Below are 27323 nucleotides of genomic sequence, written 5' to 3' on the forward strand. Positions count from 1 at the left end.
TTCGCCCGCACTTTACTGCAAGTGTGAGTGGTGGTAACAGAGTGTTCATCTGAAACAAAAGATAGAAGTACAGCTCCCCGCATACTGACATTCAAACAGAAGAAAGGAGTTTTATAGCAGTGTGACCCAGAAAGGCTACCGTTAACCGGAGCTCCGATAGGGGGAGTCATCAACACTCTGTATTCCCTTTCTTCTTACTTCCAAACGTACGAGTATACTCCTAGCATCTCTTTTCAATGAGTCATTTTCTACCCAGTACTCATAGGTAAATCACATAGCTCTTACTTGTGTATGTACTTAACGATTATCCCTTAGTACAAAGCTTAGATTTGCTCTGGCGTGAAACTCCAGCCAATACCCTCAGTAAACCTCAGCAAGGCTACCTAACCAGTTCATTTATTTTGGTAAGTACCGGCAATTTTAAAGCTAAGTCAAGAATCAAAATTCTTGGTTATAGTTTTTATGTATGACTTTGAAGACATCTGAATTTCAAAACATCAAAAACAAAAAGCTCTTTACAATATTAATAAGATAAACTTTGTAATTACTTCAACAATTTATAGTGCCGATTCTATTCAAAGCTATTTATTTTTATTAATTTCTTTTGTTGAAGGTCTTTGATCTAGCAAAATCTGGAATCTTTTTAAAGAACATTTTCTGCTTCGTTCACTCAGCTCAGTTTTATGACGCATTAAACTTTGTAGAGAAATCCTTCCAAATACCCTCTTTTCGGGTTAATACCATTCTAATTGGCAGTATTTTTTAAACGACATTTTTACTTTGAATATTTAGTCCCTCTTAACATTATAATAAATGAAAAAATAAACTTATTGAACGTTGGAAGCTATATTTGAAGAGACAGGTAGTTACTCCATCATCCCCAGCAAAACTTTCGACAGTTTAGACAAACATAATAGAATCCTTGCAATTTTTCTGTAATCTGAGTAAAGAGAAACGTTTTAAATTTTTTATTAGCACAGTGAAAGAAATGATTAATAAATTTGTATTTGTTTTCTAGTTTTGGCTCATGAAAATTAAATCAACTTTCTAAATTAATCTAACATTAAATTAGAATAAGCGGCAAAACATTACGTTCACCAGAGTATACATAAATTATAAAATATACATGACTAATATTTCCTTGGTTTATTCTACATTGTTATCTAAATTTAATTTTTTTAAGGCAAGCTTCTACAGCTAAAACATTATTATACTATTAATTTCACATGTTATACTGTGAAATAAAAACCAAGGCCTAGTCTGGGAATCTAATCTAGTACCACAACACATTTTGGGTCCTTGCTTTTAACTGTTTGACTGCCTAGATTTGTTCTAATCATAACAGATTCTAGAACTTCTATTAATGGCACATGCTTACTTTCTCTCATTGATATTTTTAATTATGAAGGACCCCGTTTAATTGAGTTTTTGAATTTATTTTCAAATCATGATTTAAGAACTCCTTTACTAGGCGGATTTTAGAAAACACTAACTAGCAAAGTACGCTGTTTGGGTTCTGGTTCAGTCAGTATTACTCATTTTTCAGGGTTAGTTTCACCTGAATCTTGGAACTACAACGAGAAAATGTCATTGGATATTGTAGCAGCAATTTCAGATTAGTCAATCCAAATTGTAATGAGTATTTCTAGAGAAAGTTTACATTTGAAAATCTTAAACAAAAGCAACACTGTGCGGACTCTGAACTTATCGGTGAAGAGGTTGGCATATGTTCGGATAGTCAAGTTAACTTGAAGGGATAAACTCGTGTATTTTCACTTCCAGACTCGTGTAGAAATGTTCTAGGAAACGAGAGAGTTATAACTATTAAAGGAGTTCTTCTAGTGTGGATGCCTGGTAATATGGGCATTTCAGGAAACGAGGAAATGGACAAGCTAACCAAATCGACAGCCTCTCATCAGTCCTGTACTAGATGTTGGAGTGTCGTTTGACTCAATTAAGACAGGTATGGTTGAGCTTTACGGGCTGCCGACAATTCCAAATACATGTTCTAGGCCTGCCCTGGATTGTTGTTAGTGAGATGCTGTGGCGACATCTCTGATCGGTTTCCTCACTGGTCACTGGTTTAGTTGAAGGAAACACCTCAATGAAATGGGGACTCTTTCCCGAATCACTTTGTAGAGTTTATGAGACAGATGAAGAAAATTCACTCATCTTATGATGGAATTTAGGATTTAGGTATATTATCATTTGACGAAGTAGATTAACAGTGGAGAAATTAGATTGTTTTTCCTCAAGGTGTTATTTAATTCATTTGGACTTCTGTTATTCTTGGGTGGTACTACCCTGAATCTGGATTTGGTCCTAATCTCAGTCATTTTCTCATTTTTTTGGGAGGGGTTAGCATTTGGTCCCAGTTGGGCTTTAGGAAGTGTAGGATAAACAAACTCTCAAGTTTGGTGTATTAATAAACAGCTGAATCACAATATTTCTTGGCAAGATCATTGGCCATAACATGAAAAACCTGGAGATGGAGTGTTGGATGAAACATGCCAACAGTTATAAACTTCACTATAATAACCCTGGGAGGAAATATTTTTATAACGGTCCTTGTAAGAAGGCCATCAGCTCAAATAACAATGCAGGGTTAATGCAGAAACAATAGTGCCAGTAATGTAGGAAATATGATGGCAATACTTAAAATTGTTGATTCTCTGAACCAATGGACCATCTCTCTCATTGTTGTGATCTCTCTCCTCTCATTTCATTCCACGGACCAGAGCTTAGAGTTACTGGTCTATTAAAAATAACTTTTTTTAGAAAATAGAGATGCTATTGCAAAAGTAGCTAACATAATGAAGCACTGCTTAAAACAAGTGAAGTCAATTTGCAAAGCAATAAAGGTTCAACGTCGTAGCCTTAACTGCTTTAGGATCCTTTGATGTACCATTTCCCTGGTAAGTTGAGTATGAAGTTAAAATATGTTTACCAAGAATTATTTAAATAATTCTTGCTAACAATTTTCTTTTTAATTTCATCTGAAAATTAATTGAAGACAGAATGCAAAGAAACCCCGGGAATTGTTTGATTATAATTAAATGAGAAACCAAGATCGGAAAAAGAAAGCAGTTAAATAGAAAACGCCCACACAGTAAGCAAAAATTGAAACTGAAATTTAGACCAAACTACTTTCACGTGTGAGCACAAGCTTTCTAGCTTGCTAGCCACTTAATGATAGATGTTACTTTTTTTTATTTATAAAAACTAGCTGAAGGCAGCGCTTTTAGTCTTAATGAGAAAATTCTTCCATTTTTAGAACTTTTATTTTAAATTACGACGAAAGTAAAATTAGAAAATTAGTACACCCCTTAAATCATTTGTTTTAGGAGGAGAAAGTGAAAACCCCAAATCAAATGCTAGTGTCACTAATTTAGAGTTTCCAAACAGTGTAATCTAGAATTATTTCCGCTATATGGTGTAATAATAATGAAAAAGCTAACTTTTAAAATTATTACAGGATCTGAAACTATAATTGAAAAATATTCAGTTTTCGGATTATTACTATGCTTATTCAAGTACTATTGAAGAAAATAGTCATATCCAAAGTCAGTATTCAAAATACTAACCCAGGGAAGAAGAGAGGTACAAAAGGGAAGATTGTAAAGCCAAATCCAATGTGTGCTAGAACGCCTATTTTTGCTCGCCTAGGTGACAACTATTAGAATCTGGGCGTCTGTGAAGATAGAACTTATATTGTTACTTAACAATATTTTGTTGAAAAATTTTGTATAAACGCACACAATATCTTTAACTTGGCCTTTAATGGGCATTGAAATAGATAAAGTGACAATTTCTCTCCTTCAAAAACATCGTGAACAATGTTGATGTACGAGTATGTAAATAAAAGGTCTAATTTGTAATTAAAGCAAATGAACACGCAAAAGTTTTTGAAGATGAAATTGAACTATCCGGATTTAAGTGATTTAAACGGTTAAAGAGCGGTGGCAAAGCTTTAATCAAATACTTTTTTTTTTTGACATTTGTGTCTAACAAAAGAACGAGTTTTTAAATTATTAAAATAAAAAAATAAAATTACTGAGGTTCAGTTTACTGTCAAAGATTTCTCATTTTAAATCTGTGTGTGGCTCATTGCATGGTAATGGGAAGTGTTATTCTCCACGAGAGAACACTGTCTGGTACCAGTGCGAAAGACTGCTGGCCCTAAAAACCCCAAATGCTGAAACCTGCAAAATTAAAAAACCAAAATATAGAATGATCTGGAAATAGTAGTATTAAAACATTCAGGAAATTACTTTTCACAGTTGTATACTTTATTTTCGTACAAAATCTTTCTATAAAGGAAGGCTTATGCGAAGACGATGGGTTAAATTTCTGAAAAATTTGTGGTTATTTTCGCAGACGACTACTCTATATGAATGGTATACTGGTGCACACAAATTTTGAAGTCCACAAGTATCTAACTGTTGAATTATCAGAAATATTTTTTATAGTACTATGTTAGAATAATTAAGATACAATAAATAAAAATTACTGTTCAAGATCGATATATAAGATCACAAAAAATTTAATGTTACAGTAACTGAAATGTTGTTGTTACTTATACTATCAATTTGGGTCGACACAAGTAGTTCACAAGTACCTTACTTGGGTAGCTGTCCAGACTTGAAGACTGTTGACAATTTCGATCAAACAAGGGTAAGTAAATTACTTTAAAAAATGATTAATGTAATTTATTATTTTTTATTTTAAAGTTTCCAATTATTTGCAACATTTTCAGTATATGGGAAAATGGTATGAAGCAGAACGATATTTTTCTTTATTTGAATTCGGTGGAAAGTGCATCAATTCAAACTACACGGATGGTATCGATTCCATTAATATTATCAGCAAACAGACTAGCACGCTGTAAGCTTCGTATTCTAACATATTCCTCTCTATTTTGTGTCACTTTTAGTAGTATGTATTAATTGTTATTAATCATTTACTTAGGACAGGAATTCATTCAACAATTGAAGGTGAAGTTCAAAAAACTCCCAATGGTTTTCTATCAAAGATGAACTTAAAATACCCTTATCTCCCAAGTAAGTTTTAAAGACTATGGATTATAATACTAAAATACTTTCGTAAAAACTAATCTTACACTTTCTCATTGAAATTGGTACTGAAATTAACCGTATTAACGAAATAAACTGATTAAACGTTATCTTTCAACACAAATTAAAGGAGGATCTAATGTCATTATTTTTCACAGTTCAAATAAAAATTGAATTTGCAGTAATTAGCAGCAATCATTAGAAAAAATAAAATCATTCAATAGTTTTGAAAAATAAGTTATTAAGTTAAGCCAACGATAATGTTAAATTAATGAGGATTGCGAACTCTTAATGGCAATAAGTTTCAGGCCTTGTAATTACTTTTGTTACTTTTGATATTTATTTGTTATAATATTGCAACATTTTCTTCGAAGAAAAAGTTATTGTTACGTTTATGCATTCATTGTTTGAATTTTTAATCTCTTCCAATAAAAGTACTAGTGATAATTTTGTTAAGGGTAGTATTTCTGAGTGCAATAGAAACCGTCAATTTTTATCGATTCAGACAATTGTTAGATAAAAAAAATGTTATTTTTAGTATTCTTGACCATTCCAATTACGTCTCATCATTTGATTAAAAACATAATACACCAAATCAATACTGTTCTAAGTTTCAATCCTAGTTTTAACGCACCACGCAAAGGACAACAATTTCGGTAGGTTGCAGTTCAACAAGGAAAGCATTACTTCTAGCGCACCCCTGATAAGAACAACTGTTGATTTCGGCGACTAAGAGCTTCTTAATAAAACTTGATATGCTAGAAACTCACGCAATCTTTTGATGGAACAATTTGCAATTAAAAATGATTAATATACCTATAGTCACTTATTGTATATGTGCTGTAAATCTATTCTTTCTATTAAGATAAGGATTGTTCTAAAGATAAACGTCCTTAGACTATAAAAAGCTATGTCCCACAAGATGACGCGCTTCCTAAATTAGTCCCATCGATAATAAAAGCTAGGATGTAACAAGAAATAGTTTAGCTGAGTTCAGTAAGTGTCCAACTTTAAGAACCGTCAAGGAGCAGAAAGCAAAGGCGAGATGAGGACTCAAGCTTTTTGTCGCATTTCTGCCATATAGTACCTAAACGCTTTCAATTATGAAACTTTATGACACATACAAAAAAATTAATAATAACAATTATCTAATATTATTTTTTTAACAGCATCTTTTAAAAATAAAATTATTAACTCTCCCCTTATCTTTTCCTTAGTGGACGCACCCTATTGGATACTGGACACAGATTACGACAATTATTCTGTCGTTTGGTCATGTTCGAATTTCGGCTTATTTAGCACACGTAAGTAAAATAATATTTAGACAAAAAATTTGATAAAATATCTTCTAAACTGATATTTTTTAAAATATTAAAATTTACAACGGCAAGAATCAAATAAATAATTGATTATAATGAGCTTTGCGAGACCAGTAAAGCTATGTATTGTGGTACTGGGTTCGATTCCCGGTCTTAGACCTTGGATTTTATTTAATGGTTAATAAAAGAAATTTACAGTAATGTATAAGTTTGCTAGTCGCCTCCGTCCACGACATCTAATTGGTAGTTGGACGTTAAGCCCCGCCTGAAAAAATAGGCAATTACTTTACTTTACTTTAATGAGCTTTTTTTTTTTCAGGCAACGCTTGGATTCTAACAAGAGCTCGATTCCCAATACTAGAGATCATGGAAAAGGCTTACAACGTTATTGATAAAAACTTTATTAGCAGAGCTTACTTTATCCGAACTGATCAAAAAAATTGTCCTGATGATTATTAAAAAGTACCGTTTCAATTAACATTAAAAAAACAACAAGAATTTTAATTAGTATTAGTGCACTTTTAGAATGAATTTTATTTATTAACTATACTAGTTACTCTTATTAGATGACACTGAGTAGTAGATTATTATCTAGTGGGAATAGCATTGTGAAGAGAGATGATTTCCTTGAAGCGAACGTTCACTTTATAGTATAGTAAATCCAATTCAAACTTCACTCAGAATAGAACTCCCTCCCTGATTTAAACTTTATCCATTACCATATTAACATTTGTGTCACTTTGAAAGCTCTCGATTAGTTGTTTGATGTAGGCCTAAAATTATCTAAAGAATTGTAACATTATCACTTTTAGGATAACCAAACATATTCGATAAAAATATTAGCATGATTAAGTCATATTTATTTGTTGTAATTGTTGATGTAAATATTTATATTTATTTATTTTTTTTAATAAAAATAATTGAAGTTGGATGTGAAACAAAAGATCTGACCAGTCAGTCATCCGTATATTAATCGTTTCCAACTTTAAATCTTCTCTTTTCTTTCATTATTATTATTGTTTAGTAATAATAAAATTAGATATCAGGTATAACATAAAACACTCAGTTTTAGTATATGTACCGCCAAAGATGTACGCTTTCCGATTGATGTTAGCTGTAAATAAGGTTGATGTCAATGAGTAGAGTTCAGCCACGAAAAGGCGATTTAAGTGGCTATGAATTTTTAGGTACGAGCGGCCATTTAAGTGGCTATTAATTAAATTTTATTTGAAGAGCTAAATGGAATAGAAGATAAACTTACTGAGTTTAATGACTATCTTTAACACTAACTTAGGACCGAGCGTAAATTGCAATAACTAACTAGGTTAAACTAAATATTAACTATTTCTAAAAGAATTGGCTGAACTGAATGACTAGTAGAGTAAGGTCGTAAAGAGAGTTAAGTATCCTTAATGAGTGAATGCAATGTCTGAATGGAAGCCTCATGCGTTGGTGTGGCGTCCTTATTAACTCAGATTTTTGGGCAGCTTCTTTCTATTGTACTACCTGGCTTTAGCCCCTAAAACCTTTCACAGCCACTTTTTACGACTTTTGAATGTCTTAATTCTGTGAAAATGCACTGAATAAAACACATAGATAAATTGAGATCTAGGCCTGAAAATCGAACAAAAATCGTCGCGGAATAGGAATTGGATCCCAGGGGAAGCCTGGAGGAGATACACCTCCCTCTAATTCAGAGTTGAATGTGAACTGAACTCATCGAGGTTTGCTGCAAGGGAGTAATACAGCTTTCAGAAACCGGGTCTATTGAAGGAGTAATACATACATGGCTTTGCCATGTATTGCAGGATACTGAAACTCACTCCACCGGCTTAGCAAGAATAGAATTATGAAATAATAGAGTGAAGAAGAATGAAGAGGAAACACTCCCAGAAAAAAAAAATAGTACAGTAAGAAAAAGAAATGTTTTTGGTTCTGCATGGATAATTTGGGAATTTCATCCTTCGAAGCATGCAAATATTCCTTATTTTCGTCGATCGAGTTTGGCTTTCCTTGCAAAAAGCCTAACCATGTAGTGTATGGATGCGGATGATTTCGTACAGGTAAGAAAATTAGCGATCAATTCTTCCATCTGAGGCAGATCCTAAAGAAGTGCCTAGAATTCTAAATCAAGACTCATCATTTAATATTACTTTCAGAAAATCTCCTGAATATTATTATTTCCTGTGTTAAATTAACATTTAAAAAATATAAGTTACAGGCAGAGAATAAAGAAATTAAATAAAAAGGGGCTTGAAATTTTACAAACAAAGTAACACTGAGAGCTTTCTAGTAGAACATTTGTAAATTAGAAATTAGTAACTAATGTTGCCATTAGATCGTGTGGAAATGTCAATTCATCGGTTTTTGTATTAAATGTTTTATACATGAGTTTTATTTCATTTAAACAACCATAACTTGAAAATGAAATCACATAGCACTATAAATGTCAATTTGAGAATTACTGCTAATAGCATTTTCAATAAATAATTACTTTTTTTTTAATATGTAAGCCCAATTGAGGAAATCCTCAAAGGTGACGATAAAATCCAACTAAGAAATGTTATCGAATATTTGACTGAAATAATATTATATCAGCACATTTAAAGTCTCCTCAGCTCCACCAAACCTCGCTGGACAAGGAGCTATGCTGGATATCGTTAATAGATGCCATTTCACAGATGATAGTTAATTGGTTAGTGTATTCCAATGATTAATTGTGATGCTAGTACTGAAGTACAGCGCCAATTGCCTTGGCAGCTGATGCGCTATAAAAATAAATAAATAACGAAGATCGTTTACAAAAAGAAATAATTTTAATGAAGATTTATTTTATTACATTTATTTTTTCTAAGAATGTGCTCAATAGATTTTTTGTTTTCACAAGATGTGGTATAAAAATAATGGTGTTTTACAGATTCTCCTTAATAACAATATTTTACACATTATAGTTCAATAATAGAAATCCCGAGATTGAGTGCACCAAATATAAGTTAATATATAATCAACTATTTAATGGCATAACACAAGAAAAAAAATTGTAAATTTACAAATAAATAAGATTCATCAACTATTTACAACAATTAAAAAACTAAGTTTAGATTTCTTTAATAACAGCAAGTAAATAAATAATTATAATATATATATATATTTCTGAATATTGTACGTATTCCAGATACACCTAAATATGCTGGTATTTGTACTTTTAAGAAAACAAACATATAAATCTAAAAACTAAAAATACTTTTCGATGCCAAATAATTTCAGTTTTATCTAATTTTAACATTAAACTACATAATCATAAATTACAAATGCAAAATTATAAAACAATAATTCAAACCATATGAATGAGTCGTACTTTTAATAGAAATATTCATTAAGAATTCCTGAGAGCCTTTACTGAATTTCAACAGTTTCAGGGTTAATAAGGGAAACCTCATCAAGATTTTGTAGTAATATTTTTATTAAGCTCTAATTTAAGTTCTTATTAGCCTATTGATAAATAATTTATACAAGAAATCTCTAGGTACATATACTTATATTTTTTTCCAGCGTATATTATAGTAGAACGTTCTTGTATCTGCTTCGAGGAGGTATCGGCGGAGATGGATATAGAGTAACGTTAACATACTCAGGCACCATGGATATGTCGGCCATCTGAATATCGTCTAAATCTAAAGTATGGTTTTTAACATCTAAATTCATATAATCAGGATTATTGCGTAACACGCCATCGCTGTTTTCATCTTTTATTTGAGTAGTCTCGACAATAGTGAATTCTTCTTCAGTTGGTGATAGTAAATCATCATCATCTTGTGCGTCAACTTTCTCATCATTGTGTTCATTACTTGGATCAGGACTAGCCATATCTTCCAATAGTCTTTCACTCTGGCCCAATATTTCAATATCTTTTTTAATAGATTCAACATTAATTTCCTCCTCTTTGATTTCTATTTCTGGTCTGTTCAGGTCGTTATTGTTCTCTTCTTTAATTTTTTCAACATTCTTTTTCTCACCCGGAGGTTTATGCACTTCAGCTAATACAGTTGTTGATTGTTCTACCTTACCAATACCATTTAAAGGCTTTAGGTCAATTCTGTCGGCTCTGTGTACTTCTACAACAGTTTTATGGGCAGTCTTATGGGCACTTCTACGGATTAGAGGTGGCGGTTGAGGTAGAGCATATCTTGTTGTAGGTGCTGCCTTTACGTACTCATCATTATTGTAAGGTTCTTGTTCTTTAACTGATTGCAGACGTTCGTGAAAAACATTATCTCCTATTGTGGTGATCTTATCAAAAGCCAAAATCTAGAAACAAAACAAAGAGCTTCCTTAATAATAAAAGTTTAGAAAATTCCTGAGAAAAAAGTGATTAGCCATTTGAGCGGAAAACTTTATTAAGTTACAACTTTTCCAATTACAGGTTAACAGTGCAGGTTAACTCCATTACTTGGTCGAAGTAGATTTAAAATCACTCCAAAGCCATGTGAAATAATGGATATCACCAAGAGAAAAGACATTTACGGGTAACAATAAATAGCACCCTACATCCGAGGTATGAGATCTAGAATATGAAACAGAAAGAAAAAATGAAACTGATTCTAAGAAATTCGAAATTTTTAATTAAGTCTGAGAATAAATCGAATCTTCTATTCATTAATAAATATGGAATCATTTATTTCATTTAATCCTGTAACTTTTTTTTTTTTTTAATTTTTGGTTAAAGCTAAAATCTGACAAAACTTTTCCATTTCTGTCTGTTTCAGATAAAGCAGTTGTCAAAATCAAAACTTGAAATAAACATTAATGATGCAAAAGTACTTTGGGTAGAGTAAAAAGGCGGATTAGAGTGAAGTTAAATAATGTAATTCCGAATTTAAATACAGAATTATAAGCCATCGAAGGGCAGACTGACCAGCAGTATTAACAATTGCAATGGAGATATTTTAACTGCCATAAAAGCTAAAACGTATAACACTAAGCTACTTTTATAGAACTATAACATAATTTTAAAATGACAAAAAGTCTTACCTCAGTCTTTTTCTCATCTGGATCTGAATGAGTGCCACTATCACCCAAACTTGTCCCACTAGCCGTACTCATCCTCCCAGAAGACGAAGAACCTAAACATTTATAGTAAAGTGAATCACAAGTAGTCAAAAAATTTTTCAAAATTAATCATAATATGCAAAACAAATACTTACTGCAAGAACTGTGCAGACTGAGACTGCTTACTGGTCTATGACACACAGCGTCTGAACCAGGCCTACTTTTATCACCTACTTCACCGTCTGAAATATGGATTGAGTGAAAATTTGTCTCTTGTCAACTGATTTTTAATAGAATAAATTAAAAATGGCAGGAAACGTACTCTTTGGCTTTCTTGTGAAAAATTTCTTAATTCTTTCAAAAGGCGTAGATCTTTTCATTTGTTCTTTCATTGACTGCTGAATCCTTTCATATTCTTGTCTCATTTGATTTAACTGTTCCTAAAAATAGTTTTTTTTTGTCAATTAAAAACGCTAAAGGAATTTAAGACACATATTATGTTTAAAAATCAGGAAAATTAGAAATTACATAATTCACTTGTGTATTACCTGCTTCTCTCTGAAAGATTGTTGTACATCGTTTCTATTTCTCCAAGCTTCAACTAATTTCTCTACTTCAGATATTGTAAAAACATTATTTTTAAAATCGTTGATTATCTCCACTAGTTCATCTTCCGGACTTTTGCTGCAAACACTACTTGAGCAACTTGTGTTCATGTAATGATGACCACCTAGGCACACACAATGCAGTCGGTGAATTTAAACGAACTAGATAGTAGTATTATGGGCATTTTGGATTGCCTGCGTTTTTTCCTCCGTTCTTTGTCATAATCAATCAATCAATAGTAGTATCAACATAATATATATAATAAAGAAAACTTACCGTTACTGTTAATGGAAAGATTTTCAATACTTGGATGGTTAGATGTATATTTCTTTTCAGGTCCCAAAATTTGATCAAAATTATTACTTGAAGAATCAGAGACTATAAACCAAAATTAATATGTGAAAAACTGTCGAGTCAAGGGAAAACTGTTACTTTATATGTATTTTTCATTACTCTTTTCCACTAATCTTTCTGTCGTACCTGGAGAATGCATGTGGAGGTAATGAGAAAATGCCTTGTCTAATGGTGAAGCAGGACTAGATGGAGTGCCTGGGGTTGCGGGGGTGAAAGGACGTGCCTGCGGTGGTGATTGATAACTCTCTATCGGTGATGACGGTGCTGAAGATGAAGGCTGTACTAATGGTTCTGTCTGAAGGGGTAATGGTGCAAGCACCGGTCTAGCTCTTGGCGGCACCAGGTATGTATCGCTTAATGGACGGGGCAGTAAATAGTTTGCATCACTCATCAGATCGCCTAGAATAAAGCAAATCAGGTATTATTTACAAATATATTAATAAAAAAAAAAAGGTCATTGAAGATAGTTTACATCATTAATATACATGTCTATGGCATTGCAGAACTTAAAATTTCTTTAATTCTGCACATTCATGCAACAATTCAAGCCAGAGCAAAAGGCCAAGGGCTTTTTCTGTTATTCAACAATCGTTTTTGAAAATAATTTCCTTCCATTGATATCCATTTTACATATTTAGGAAGATTTAGGCATAGATAGCAAATCTCAAAAATGAATCTCTTGTGTCAGAGTAAGGAATAAATCTTCATTTTTACAAGAAATACCACTAAAGAATTATAAACTCAAATATTCAATAAAAGAAATTAACTATTTTTCATATTTTAATAAAAATCTGTACTTTATTTAGGTAAACTGTATTGTGCAATGTATGGGCACACAAAAACTACAAGGACACTTTTCTAGTGTGGAGGAATTGCACCTACTCTAAAACATTTTTGAACCAGGAAAGAAATAACTAACTTTAATTATTTCTCAGCTGTACTTGGCTTGGACATATAAATTGGACGTCCTTGGAAGGAACTTGGAGTTAACCAATATGAAGCATACGCGAATAGGTCTAGTAAATATTCTATTGACTGCAAAGCAAAAAAGTACAAGAAAAATTTTAAGGAAGGAACGGGATCTTGACTTGCAGAAGTAGGATATATCCAATCTACAAAATGGCAGGGTGGAGTGTGCAAAATACATTAATTTGTTCCTTGGAATTATTCTAAATTAGTAATATTATAACTTTTTGTTAAAAAAAATAATAATAATAAGTTAAATAACCTTGTCGTTTCTCTGCCACCTTCTTCAAATATGTATACATGCTTGACAATTCAGTCATTTGCTGTAGTAACCAACATGTAAATGAAAAAATATACATACATTTAATAACTGAAGCCTCCATTGATGTGGCTAGACTTACTAAAATTAATAATATTAGTAAGAAGAAATTTGTTATTTGCTAAGTCATTTACTTCTAAATTCATAAAACCGTTTTATTGAATTAAGTTAAAAAGTGTAAGTGTGAACGAAGTAAGTGAACAATAAGCCATTCTGTAATTATAAGTGTCAAAATATTTTAAAAAATTGTAATACGAAAAAATAATGCTGAAGAATCTATTTGCGGAAAGCAAAACTAATGAAAAATTCAATTTTTCATAAATCTTTAAATGTGCTTTAATTTTCCCACAATATTTTATTGTTAACACCCTGTTGATTGTTTAATTCCAATTGCTAAGTATGATTTAAAAATAATACACAGAAATCCATGTACCAAATATCCTTGAAGTGCGTGAGCAAGATTAGAATGTCCAGAACGTTCAGCTATTTCCGCAGGAGTTTGATTATTTCCGTTTCGAATTTGACAAGCAGTTTCCCCACCGGGGCATTCTAATAACTGCCAACATAATTTTTCCAAACCATATCGTGCAGCAAAGTGTAATAATGTTGGAAATTCTTCTTTACCTTTTGGAAAAAAAAGAACATTTGAATTAATAAACAATAAATATATTTAAAACTATAAGGTGGGATGAAACAGATTAGAACTTTATTTCTTAGTTACTTATACTTACTACTGAATTGTCTAGAAACATGGGCATTAAGGATGTTGAAGTTAGGCGGCATATTCTTCTGCAATGCTGCAACTAAACAAGCATCCAACTGTTCTTTTTCACCCGATGTAAGACCTAGAGCCTAAGAAAACAATGTTTCAACCGTTATTATTTTTAACTCTATTTTTTGTAACTACATATTTTAGCTTCATTCACAAAATTTTCAGTTAACTTCAGTAAACTGTTACCTGACACATAAATAACAAAGGATTATCGACAGATCGCAGAAGTTGATCAAGTTCCCTCATTCTGCACTCACATTTTACCAATCTCTGTCCTAATGATCTCCCATTTTTGTCTACATTTACTGTTACCAACATGGACGTTTGTAGACAAGAACCTTTTTATAAAAGTAGAAAAAAAAGAAATGTGAGCACTTATGTTTTAAAATATTAGAATTAGCACAAACTAATTAAAAAATGAGACAAAAAAAAATTACTTGGCATTGTAAACTGAAGTGTGTACGGATTTCTTCGTTTTATGGATGTAATATCCAATTTGTTACCGCTTCTATCCACAGTAATAGAAACTTTATCATGGCTTCCTATTGGTTCATTCAAAAGGATCAGAACTTTGTTTTGGCCCTGCAAAATTAATCTTTACTTTATTTTATTTCTTGGAAAGCTGTTTTCATATGCCAAGAGACTCGGGCAAGTGGGGCAATCGCCCCAGATACCGTACTAAAAGGTGATGAAAGACAAAAATTTTAGAAAATATAATTAATTATTTTTTTGACAATTCTTGAATCTTTCGACCCCGCCTTAAACAGTTTTCTTAATACTAGTTTGGTGAGAAAAACTGCTCTGAAGAAACCTAAATCAACAATTGGAAAAAAATGTAAACATTTTTTATCCTCAATTTTTATTTATAGAGTCACTATGTCATCGACCGAAAGTTTTTAATATTAATAATATTAATTAGTACACTTTAGGTCTTCGAAATGTTTATCTCATTTTCATAAAAGCTGGAATATTAAAAAGTTAACAATTAATACACAAACTTACTGAGATTAAAGAAAAAAAAAAATTAATCTGAACAAATTATAAGTTTTTCTTGTGATCCCGCTCACTCAAAATAAATCACAGTTGGGTATTATTCGTTTTCAAATATATTTATGCAAGTGCACCGACAGAGAAATAGCACGTTTCAAACCAAATGAGATAATAAACTTATTTTGGGAAATTTGGCAGCAACTGCTAGTACTAAATGATTAGGTAAGTTCTTTACTTACAACTTTTATCTTTTTCGGAACAATAGAAAAATGAGCTTTGTTAGCATCTGTATTAATCTGTTGAATAGCTTGCTTCAGTTGCCAAGTTCTACTCAGAATATCCATAGCAACACCCAAAAGATCACCAACAAACATTGGATCTTGATCTTTTACTGTCAACCTTCGCCATTCACTGAATCTAAATAAACCTAAGACAAAACAATAACTAGTGTAAATTACTTAATTAGAGATGAAAAGTTTGAATAAGTGATGTCATGTATTTTGGAGTATACTTACTCGCTAAATGATGTGTATCAAGAGCTTGCGGTGTAACTCCAAGGAGCATTGCCAGAACTGTGGTTGGTTGTAAAAGTGATGCCAATATTGGAACACCTGGACTGGATGTTAACAGTTCTAACAATACAGGACAAATGATCACTATTTGTAGTTTAGAACCTGCTGCACCTTCCACAGGTAATCCGCCGAGTACATCTTCAGCACTGACTTCCGACAATCTGATAAAGAAATTAAAAAAAAAAGATGAAATTCTTTTCTTTTTTCCATCATTTAGTTAATTAGTATGCTACATTAGGCAAGTACAATGAACAAGTAAGAAGAATGCCTATTATTTCAATGTTCTCTTTAACATTCAAGAGAGGCGACACAAGTAAAGGTGTTGTTTCTTTTCTGGCAGATTGCCCCCAGAAAAAAGTTTTATTTTATTTTATCTGATTGGCTTTGGTACCTTTGCCTTGTGTCAAACTTTTCGGGTCATAATAAAAGAACAATTAATCTCTAAAAAAAAAATGTACTCAATCATTAAACAATTTATTTGGAATAAATCTATGAGCTAATTAGTATGTGATAAATTACCACAATAACTAGGTAAAGTTTTTAATTCATTTAAAACCTTAGAATCGCGAAATTTCAAAGTTCTGGTTATGAATAGATCTTTCCATAAATACAAATTTATGTATTATAATCTATTGTATAATCGAAATGACATTTAAAATCAGAAACTCTTAAATCATACTGGTCACACTTGTACCAGGGCACATTTAGATATCGGACTAATGTCACACTCCCCCAGAACTTACTAAAAGAACTTGGCTCAATTAAAAATTACAGATAATTTAATTTCAGAGTTGGTATCTCTGAAAAAAAGATGGATCAGATCAAAAAAATCGTTAAATCGTTGGAGTTAACCTTGAGAAAGTATCGAAAAACCAATCAGTGAAACCTCACTTTCGATTCTTGTGACCAAAAATTTCGAGTTATTTTTCCCACCAAAGCCAACAAAACGATTTTTCTTGCGAATCTCTGTCCTGAGAAGAATATTCGTTCACGACAAATGCACAAATAAGAGCAGCTAGTTGTACATAGATATGCACATGACTCAATTTAAAACTCACTTTAAGAAAAAGGGAACTTCCTATTAAGGAAGATGGGAAGATGCTACCGTAGATTGTTTTACAGTTAAAAATCGCGAACAAATAAACTTAATTTAACAGATGTAGCAAAATATTGAGCAATAAGTTTCTTATCAACTCCATCACTGCGAATCTTGCAAAATAATTTTGTTGAAATGTACTTACTTAAAGGGTTCCCTTTTCTCTTCTCTTGATATTTGTTGGAAACATGATGACAGGTAATTAACCCAGAGCGTTGCAGTGGTACTTTCTTTGCTGCTCACAATAACTATGTCTAACATGGTGCTACTCGGTTTACCTGTTGGTACTGCAACAAAGAAAAACATAGCAATTATTTTTATCGTTGTACTTTAAACTCAATAAACTAAGTCTGGTTTTTTAAATTCCCTACCAAAGTTATATAAAAAAAAAGACCCTTCTAAGTCAAACTATCATTGCCTACTAGTTCAAAAAACTCCCTTAGGATAGTTTACTTTGTGAGTATTTCTTCTATTTCAAAGCGAACAAGGAGAGTATGTAAATAAACAATAAAAGCGAGCTAGCCAAAGATAAAAAGCGTCTAATGGAATAGTTTACCTTCTGTTTATTCATTCTTTGCCAGACCTTTTTTGTAAGATGTTTGTACTCAGTTACATATACTGGAGTTAGTATATACAATAAACTAAAGCCACTGGCTTTTTCTTTTTGTTTGTAATTCTCCTCTACCAAGTTAATCTATATCTTAGCTATTTTTAGTTATAAATGGTAATAGGGAAGTCAGTTAGTCAGCAGGTGAAATAGAATACGGAAGTTTTTAAAAAGAAATTTAATACATTATTTTTAGATTTGTTTATGTATTTTATTCTGTTTATGGTGATCCGACCAAAATGTTCTAGTTGTACCGAAGCGAGAGACGCAAACATATACGATATTTATTAACTTCAATTATACAAATTGCGAGGTCTGTTTCATTGAATTGATATATATTTTAATTTAATTTACAAAATGAGAGATCTTCTAAAAGTTAAAGGATTTTATTTTTCTTTCGCAGCCATGGCAAATTTAGAACCATACAGCCAATTACATATTAACAATAATGTATTTTTTTAAATCTAATCTTGTAGATTCACCAACAGTTATTGTAAACTTCTTTAGATTCAGAGCTAAGTTTCGTGATGTAGTTAAAAAATCTATGTTAAATAAATAAGTACATTTCATACACAAATTACCTTCTTTTTTCTTTACTTTTTCGACAAAGCATAATTATAAGCTCTAAATTCATCAACTCGCCAGAAAATGTTGTTACAAGAACTTACTTTTTTAATGTTAAATAAATATTTTTTTGGCTAATTTCGTAATCAGTTTAGATTATACTTATGGGACGTATTTCTTTTTCATAACTGGTTCTTTATTACATCTTTTTGCAATCAAATCTGTTTCCTCAATGCTTGTAATAACTACATATAATCATACCAATGCGAAACGCACATCACTTTCAGCTTTTCTTAATTTAAACCATTGTTCGATAATTTGGACTTTGTAAATGTCTAGTCGTTTAGACTCTCCCAAGAATTCTTATAAATTTTTTTCTTCCACTTGTGAAAGAAGTCTTCAATATTTTGACCATTTAGCAGGTTTATATTAAGGCCAAATTTGGTAACTTACTTAGTTATTTGAGCGGAACAACTTTATATATTGTTAGTTTTTGAAGGCGTACGATTGTATCAAATAACAGTAGGTCCAATCATCCTGGACTTTCAGAAAATAGCTTCTATGAATGGTGCACTTTATATTTGACCTAGTGAAAGGTTGGGCAGATCTCTTAGGAAGACAATTAGCGGTTCAGACTCTCCCATTTCAACTTTCAACTCTAATATTAACTCTAAATAGAAGAAAAGTGGGTAATATCTGCCTACATTTCATCTGTAATGGGCGCCGTCTAGATATGAAATATACAATAACTACTTGAAACTCATCAAGATCAAATTTATTTCAGTATGAAGAAAAGCAAAATGTGAGATGTTTTTTATCATCCTTGGTGGTAAATATAAATGTCTAAGAATTGCTATAAAATAAGCAGTAAGTTTTCTCCTACTCCAAAGAACACTTAATATTATTCCTACCTCCATTTTTATGGTTTTTGAAAAAATAAAAATATATTATCATATTCAAGTTTTTATTTAATTCGTGGATAGGAGCTAATTGAAATAAAGGTATGTTCTGACTCATCTAGGCGCAGCAACTTTTGTGCTAGTGCGTTGCCATCTTTTATTTGTTTCTCCAAACATAAAATTAAGTGTGGGAAAATTTGTATCCCAACTTTCTTTTGTTAGAGACGATGAACATGTTGTGGTACTGGGTTCGACTTCCAATCTTAGCCTTGGATTTTATTGTGAAAAGAAATGTAAGAAAAGTATTTTTTTCTTTCTACTCGCCTTCTCCAAGACACCTGATCGGTAATGAGACGTAACGCACGCCTCAAAAAATAGGCATTGCTTAACCGAAAATGAATTTCCTTTACTAAATTTGGCGTGATTGTCACTTTGTGATATTATTGAAACAAAAATAAATTTGCATTTTATTTTCTTACGTGTTTTATACTTATGTTATTTACTTATTGAATAAATATAACAACTAGTTACCGTTGAATATTGGAGAAAAACATACAGTTTTGATGAAAAAAAAGACAGTTTACACTCTTCTATAAATAGGAGCCGAAAGCGTTTTTTTCTCTTTAATCACTCTGCAGTTAACTGGACCGGCACTTCTTTTATTACAAGCGATTTCGCCAAACTCATCTATTACTTGAATAGACGGGGAAACGCCATTAAAAACAAAACAAAAAACTACTTCAACTTAATCTTTGAGCGTTAACTAGTACATGAAAAAGACGATGGATAGTGTTACAATCTCTTCAAAGAATTGGAATCGATTAAATAAACTGAACTAAGGTTTCTGTTACACTAACACTAAACAGTAGCGACTAGCGGAGTGGCTCCAGGAGCTGGAACAGGACAAACCCATTGTTTTCTTCCCCGCCACAGGAAGTGACGATAGAGCAGAAAAAAAGAAGGGGTGAATAGGGACGCGGCTAGCATCCGCCTCCTAGAAGAATTATCTAGTATATTTTTTTCATTAATAGGTATTTAGAAAAAAGTGATCATTTGTCATCCAATTTATTGAATATTAAAATATCCAATTATTTTATTAATTGTACGGAAACCTTTCCTTTAAATCCGGGGCCATTGTGATAATTGTGTCGGGGGTCATATTCTAAGAACAGGTTTATCTTTCTTGTCAATTATTTAGATTCAAAGCTAGATAGACTAGAAGAATACTTGGCTTTTACATTTTTTCTCCAGTCAGAGACTACAGAGGGAAAGGCTTTCTAAACAAAATACAGATACAGAACCTTCCACGGCATTAATCTTCGTCTCTGGATGATAGATAAGCATGTAATGTAGTGATTAATAATCTAATCTATGCTGAAAAGAGCTTCTTCTGAAATTAAGTTCTTTTACATACACTAATCAGATTCCTGAGTAGACTGTATTGCAGGGCACTATGGTTTAAGAAGATTCTCTATAAATAGGGGTTTTACTGGATCACTTGTGATCAATTCCTCTTGTGAGTGATTCATTTTTCCTGAGAGGATCTGTCGGTACAGGCTGACAGAGCAATATTTTTGATTTAATTTTTAACAAAGATTTACTTTTGATTGACTATCGCTTCCTTAGAGGAACATACGTGTACCTACATTTTGGCGACAACAAACCTTTGGGTGGTAATTGAATTCCACCAAATTGTTAAATAACTCATAATATCAAAGTGTTCGTGTCAGTTATGTTTACGTTATCTCCAATGCGAGTGATAATTATCACTATAAATTATAATTTATCACCTTTCATTGAAGAGACTTTGCTGCAATTAATTGAGAATTAAGAATCATAACAAACGGCGACAGAGGAATTCATCCCCGTAAGCGAATAGCTTGAAGACGCTCCCCCAAATTAGGGAACCAACTTGCAAAGAAATTACATGACGTGAGGGGGAACCAGTAGTCAGAGATAACCTCTCCATGATATCCAAAATAACCGCAACGCCATCACCATAATCCCAAAGAAGGCGCCCCCAAATTAAGAAGTTGAAATAGTGATCATTACTCCTGCCCTTTTTAAGCAAGCAGGCTCTCAAGAAAAATCCGGGACAAAGCGGAAATTCGGGACTACCACTCCCTCTACCTAGGCACCTTTCCCCATTGCTTTCCAGAGATGTAATCAACATGTATTAATCTTTCCCCCATCAGCACTTAGTAATTACCTAAGAGTGAACTCCAAGAAGAGAAAATGGCGGAAGAACGAGACTCTCGGGTACCCAGTCCAAAAGATTAAATCTCTCATATCCTCTCATAAACCTGGTAACCATGCTGGGAAATTCTTTTTAAGCTCTTGTACTCAGGGAAGCTACTTACTTTGAGGGAACGCCTGGTCCCTTGGTTCCCGTTTTCAACACCTTCTTACACTTGTACTAACCCCTTTGTAAATAAACATCAAATGAATAAAAAGAAATTAAATCGTAATAGACTGAAAATGTGGTTAGGTTAGTTATCGTTGATTTTATCCTTGAAAAACACATGTTTACAGTATTTCTGATCGGGTTTTTATTTTCATTCATCATAGGTAAATAAATTATTCTGGTGTAAATAGACCAATTTCCTTTTGTTTCTGTCCCGCATTACACCATGTGAACTTCGGATAAAATCAACGACAGTAAGTCATGTGAGTGATTACGCGATATTTGTTTATTTCTAATATTAAATAATTCTATATGCGGCAATATTTTTTTAAAAAAATGTCCTCTCAGTAGATGAAATTTGTAAATATCATGTTGGCAAGGACTGGTCTTTGCTCTGTAAATATTTAAAAGATGCCCTACATTATAGGAAATTGTTGTTGGAAGAGTTTATATAATTAACTTCCGTGTTCACCTCCTAAAGGTATAAATTCGTTTTTTTTCCTTTGTTAATTTTTTATTAATTATGAAAGTAAAAAGTTGTTTGTAATTATACATAAATTAGCAACTCGGCAGACGGATTCTGTCCATGCTGATAAGTGCTACTGCTTTATGTTCATCTTTCTGTATAATGTATACTTTATCTTAATAAATACACTATTTTTTTTTTTTTTTTTTTTTTTTTTTTGGCGCATCAACAGCTGAGGTCATTAGCGCCCGGAGCTTTTTCCAGTGCACTGCCGGCCTCCGGACAGTGTTCTCTCGTTACAGACAACACTGTCCATCACCGGACAGTGAGCTGTAAGAAGCTCCTAGGAAGAGAAAATCTAAGGGTCAGCTGCTGGATTCGAACCCGGGACCTCCGCGTGGGAGTCCAGTATGCTAACCTCATAGCTAATCCCTTCCCGTTAGGAAATACACTATTATTATTATTATTATTATTGGATACTCTATAAAGGTAATAAGTATTGTTTGGATGGCGGCGTGTTGTGCAGTTTGTGCAATAGAAAATATGGAACATTTCTTTTTCTACTACCCTATATACGGACCTCTACGCGATCAGTATATATACTAAAGTATTTCCCTTCAATGAACCTTGATATTGTAAGTTTGTTTGTATTTGACAGTACAGACAAGATCAATGACATTGTGTATTATGTGTTGGGTTCATTGAAGTTGAGATATTTAATTATGAATGATACTAGTTAGTCAATATAAATGTTTGTGAGTTTGTTAAATTTTTCAAATGTGTCCAGAGGATATCTTCCTTATACATTGTGCTGCACTATTTGGTTGTTTTTTATTATATAGGTGTAATTTTTCTACTTTTTCGTAATGTATATTATATTTTTACTATATTTTGTGAAGTCTCAACTCTCGTGTAAAACTGCTAGTTGTAACAAATAATAAATAAATAAATAATAATAATTATTATTATTATTATTCATTCTAAAATATATTTTTAACGCCCTTCTAAATCGAAATTACTTCAAAATACCTCTTTTTTCCTTAATCTCAGTTTTAAAATATTTAGTACCAAGTAACAACCGTTAATTTCCTTGTAACTCCATTAACATTAATGTACGTATACCTCTACATAGTACACTAAATGGACAATACATTACTAAACTATTTTCAGAGTTAGAAGCGGGCTGGGAGCACTATTTAGTTTGAAAAGGAAATGTCCCACTAATTATTGTACTTAGTTTATACAATCAGAAACTATTCTGAAAACTTTGTTTCACTAAATTTGTCCCATGTGGAAGGGTGTACATTCCTCAAAGCCCTGATAAGCAAGTAGACCCTCTAGAAAAATCTCAGTGAAGCGGAAATATGATCCTAGGAATTTCCAGAAATTTGGAAAGTCTTCTAAAAGAATTAGTGATAGACTTGCATTTTTTTTTTAAATTGAAAGTGCTGGTAACACAGACGCTATTTGATCATAGCATTTGCTGGAATATTGAACCGCAACAAGATACTAGTCCCCCAACAAAATCTAGAACCCAAGTGGAAGATTTTTAAAGCCAAAATATCATAGTCTTAAATGTGTCTTATAAGTTTTAAAAATAATAATAATTAAAAGTTATTATAGAAAGAAATTATTTACAGATAAACTTTAAATATACTAATAAGGTATCAATAAACTCTAACCCGATACGACAGTACAACCCGATTAGTTGACAAAAGCAACTTATAAACAAGTGAATCGCAGATCATAGTAATATTAATATTACATGAAGGTGCACTGCAATTAAATGGTAGTGCCTAGACATGACGCGGAGGTCCCAGGGATACAACTTGCTGCTCTTATATTAGATAAGAGTCTTCAGATTGTCCAATCAGCCTACTTTGACCATTAGAATCTACAATAGCGGTGCTCATAAATTGGCTTGACTGTAACGAGAGAACAGTTTTTTGTACTAAGCATGATGGGTACAGAGTACTTAAAACCCTCCGTCTATTAGCAATACTAATTCATTTTTCTTGCAGATAAATTAAAATCACATTTGTTATTCAAAAGATGTTTAACCTCGACTATAACAAACTTGGTAACATTAGCACATACGTACAGTTGGAATGGTCTCCATAAGTAAGTGCCCATAGACGTGAAGGTATTCAATTTAACGATGCATTCATCAGCGACGCGCATTTCTTATTTACTTATGTTGTTATGATAGGTAGTTTGATTATAAAAGATAGTGAAAAGCCAGAAGATAGAAAAACAACTTAAATCTATCTCTTTTACTTTGGGTTTTATTACGTTACAAGGAGGGCAAGGTTTTCTCCACTAGCTGTCCTATTTGTCCTTAAGCTTGTTATGAGAAAATAGGACACGGCATCCAATGTAATTTTGTAAACTGTCTGAAAAGAACACAGACAACGTAATCTTTCTTTCTAACCTTTAGAAAAATATTGTTATTTTCAAATATACATTCCACATTTTTATGATTATCTAGATTATAAAAATAGAGTTTTCATTGTTTGTATTATGTTTTAGGTCTCTTGAGACGCACAAAACTTTTCATATAACTGACTCGCACACCAAAATCCCTGAAGAACAAAATTTAAAAAAAAAATAACAAAATCACATGAAATTATAATTTCTCTAACAAACCCGTTCCAGTAATTTTTTTTAAAGTTCTAGAAAATATTTTTTTTTTTTTTTTTTTTTTTTTTTTTACGTTACAACCATAAAGAAATTAACTTAAAAATTAAGTATTAAAATTTTCACAATTTTCTACTAGAATCCAAATGTTCTTTATAGGAAATATTCCCATATTGATTCCAAGGTTCTAGAACTCACTACATAACATTTCAAAAAATAAAAATAAATAATAAAGGCAATCAAAAATAAAAATAGAAGACTATTCAGTATCGTTGAAGGGACCTGATAGTTGACTCTAAATAGTTGTTCACATACCACTAGAACGCAATTGATAATTTTATAAGAAAATACCGTTCTAAACATTCTTGTTTTTAAATTCAGTAACAAATGTTCCCTTCTGAAGCTAAGAATCTTTGCTACATTTTCTCATCTCCCTTTTGGATTACCTAATACATTTGTGATCCCAGATAATCCAATCCGGCGCTTACAAGCGACTTATTAAGGCGTTGAGAGCACCCACTCTCTAGCCCAGAAAACGTGACTCATCTCTTATTACCGTGAATGCATAGTTGAAGCCATAAATATGATTTGGTGATTTTTTATTTTTCAAAAAAAGAAGCAAATTTAGGGGTTACATTAAAATTCATCTCTAGGTTTGTTTACCAGTTCATAAATGAATAATTTAGAACTCTGACGTTTGAAGTGACGTGAGAAGGAAGTTTTACCGGCCGATGCTAACGCATTGTTGTTTTAATTAGAAATTATTTAGTGAATACAAATGTTTTTTTAATGTACTTAAATTTATTTCCTATAATACAGTACAAGATGATAAAAGTAGCATCAAATACAGACCATTTTATAGCTTAAAAAAGGTACATTAACTATTTCTTGTTCAATGATCAGGATTATTGAATTTATTACCTTATATTGTATGGCATTATTATCTAGTAATTCATTTATTTATGTATAAAAGAGCAGATATATCCATTACAAATTTAATTATGAAAATACAAATAAAAATATTATCCAGAACAGATGAGAAAAAAAAATGTTACAAATACAATAAAATAAAAAATCAAAGTAGACATGTTTACAGATGTAAGGCAATAAAATAAAAAGAAATTGATATCGAAGTAGACAAGTCAACAGATATGAAGTACAATACTAATATTTCAATTTATATTCAAAACCAAATTTACTGGAATGAAAAACAAAGCAGTAAAAATAAAATAAAACAGTAAAGAAAATCTGTATGGTCAATTACTGGATTATCTGACCCCGTTAAACTGATTATTATTGGGCTATTGTAATAAAATTGTAGTATACACAGCGAAGGGATTAGCTAATGGTTAGCGTTCTCGATTCCTACGCGGATTTACTGACTACGAATCCAACTGACCCGTAGATTTTCTCTGCCTAGGAGCAACTTACTGCTCACTGTCAAGAAGAAACTCCAAGGACCGGCATTCGAATTTGGGTTCTCAGCGTGGTCTAATTTTTCTTCTTTTGAAATAAGTCTAGGTATTTAACTTAATGTAGATGTAGATAAAAATTCAAGAATTTTTAGTTTTAATAAACTAGAAAATTTCTGTACTTTTTTTTTTTAATATTTCTTGTAGACACATAGATTTCAAAGCAGAGAGGTAAAATTGTTAGTTTATAAGGTAAATATTTAACTTATATTTTCTGCCATTACCTTGACGTAAGAGATCAAAGGATTGCCTTAACCAATCAATTGCTGTCAACCTTCTTAAAATTAGGTAGTAGTTTTTTTTATACATGTAATTAGTATCTTTTTATTACTCAAGGATGAGAATTTTCATTCTATTGTAAAATTAAAAGAAATACACTGTGAATAATAAAGATATACATTTTGAATTATGTACTAAATAGATCTTGAATTCAGCATTATATATCTACATGCACTACAATAAAATGTACGAAGTGTGCCATCCAGCTACCCTACAACCTCGCTATAATCAAGTTCAGATGAAACTATCTCGACAGTTTATAAAGTTACAATACCCTAAAAAAAACTGTTTGGAACAGTTTCACCTGCGACTAAATAATATTTTTTCTAACAAGGAATTCTGATACATTTAATCTTCATGTTAGACCGTACTATATATACTGAAACAGATTTTTTCAGAAGATTCAACTTTCCCTAAGATGCATTCTAACATCCTAAAGTTTATTGGAAAAATGTTTAACGTAAACAAAAATAGACCTGCATATGTGTAGTTAATCAACAGAGTTGGTTCAAAGCTTTTGGCGATTCCAGAGTTTAGGTGGCAACCTTTCTTCCACGCGAAGTGGTTGTGATCTGGAAGCGTAGCTGCTAGCAGGACTCTGGAGGGTCCTGTTGTCCCCCATCGACTAGCTCTTTACTACCTTAGTAAGAACCAAATCATCTCATTGAAGAGATGAGTGTCTCACTTTCCGAGATTTTTCTTCTGGTAAGATATACGAACACTAATGATTTATGCGAAACATTGTGGGACTGGACCAGTCTGCAGTAATAATATCATTGGTATCCGGTAATTTACGTTCATCCAGCATTTTTTAGCTGGACGATTCTTCTCGACATTCGCTGGTGAGGAATGAACGGGGAACAATAATTAATATCTAAAC

At 32.0% G+C, this 27323-nt stretch overlaps 2 protein-coding genes and 1 long non-coding RNA gene across 10 annotated transcripts in view; 2 read left to right on the forward strand and 1 right to left on the reverse strand.

Annotated features, from left to right (window-relative positions):
- LOC141457932 (apolipoprotein D-like) lies at window positions 1-7348 on the forward strand. Its single transcript, XM_074135327.1, has 6 exons — window positions 1-404; window positions 4556-4674; window positions 4757-4884; window positions 4969-5060; window positions 6290-6376; window positions 6711-7348. Exons 2-6 carry the CDS (start codon window positions 4564-4566, stop codon window positions 6848-6850), a joined length of 558 nt encoding a protein of 185 aa, XP_073991428.1. The 5' UTR covers window positions 1-404; window positions 4556-4563; the 3' UTR covers window positions 6851-7348.
- A 1840-nt stretch (window positions 7349-9188) lies between these two features.
- stumps (DBB domain-containing protein stumps) overlaps window positions 9189-27323 on the reverse strand; it is a 125264-nt gene continuing 107129 nt past the window's right edge. For 4 of the 8 annotated variants that reach the window (XM_074137060.1, XM_074137061.1, XM_074137062.1 and 1 more), the window contains 15 exons: window positions 17261-17402; window positions 15963-16180; window positions 15687-15874; window positions 14895-15039; window positions 14644-14795; window positions 14417-14537; window positions 14119-14309; window positions 13629-13689; window positions 12527-12799; window positions 12323-12424; window positions 11989-12170; window positions 11763-11880; window positions 11596-11682; window positions 11423-11514; window positions 9189-10699 (listed from right to left, as the gene is read on the reverse strand). In XM_074137060.1, the coding sequence (XP_073993161.1) occupies window positions 9950-10699; window positions 11423-11514; window positions 11596-11682; window positions 11763-11880; window positions 11989-12170; window positions 12323-12424; window positions 12527-12799; window positions 13629-13689; window positions 14119-14309; window positions 14417-14537; window positions 14644-14795; window positions 14895-15039; window positions 15687-15874; window positions 15963-16180; window positions 17261-17402 (2822 nt within the window). In that variant the 3' untranslated portion in view covers window positions 9189-9949. Of the gene's footprint in view, window positions 10700-11422; window positions 11515-11595; window positions 11683-11762; window positions 11881-11988; window positions 12171-12322; window positions 12425-12526; window positions 12800-13628; window positions 13690-14118; window positions 14310-14416; window positions 14538-14643; window positions 14796-14894; window positions 15040-15686; window positions 15875-15962; window positions 16181-17260; window positions 17403-17486; window positions 17623-17671; window positions 17691-19716; window positions 20421-21545; window positions 21565-27323 lie in introns of those variants that run through there. The other 4 variants (XM_074137066.1, XM_074137063.1, XM_074137067.1 and 1 more) reach the window with 4 other exon arrangements.
- Window positions 21684-26663, forward strand: LOC141458722 (uncharacterized). Its single transcript, XR_012461137.1, has 4 exons — window positions 21684-21852; window positions 21938-22070; window positions 24077-24176; window positions 25346-26663. It is a non-coding gene; the product is annotated as an uncharacterized lncRNA (long non-coding RNA).

This window comes from Rhodnius prolixus, unplaced genomic scaffold, assembly GCF_049639745.1.
Source record: "Rhodnius prolixus isolate KJV_2025 unplaced genomic scaffold, Rpr scaffold_5, whole genome shotgun sequence".
NCBI classification, from domain to species: domain Eukaryota; kingdom Metazoa; phylum Arthropoda; class Insecta; order Hemiptera; family Reduviidae; genus Rhodnius; species Rhodnius prolixus.

What these genes read in the sequence shown, in the direction of transcription:
- LOC141457932 (XM_074135327.1), top strand. Translation starts at nt 4,564, where the DNA reads ATGTTGTTGTTACTTATACTATCAATTTGGGTCGACACAAGTAGTTCA. An exon ending in ACAATTTCGATCAAACAAGG is followed by an intron (nt 4,675 to 4,756) that starts GTAAGTAAATTA and finishes CAACATTTTCAG; the next exon opens with TATATGGGAAAATGGTATGA. An exon ending in AGCAAACAGACTAGCACGCT is followed by an intron (nt 4,885 to 4,968) that starts GTAAGCTTCGTA and finishes TCATTTACTTAG; the next exon opens with GACAGGAATTCATTCAACAA.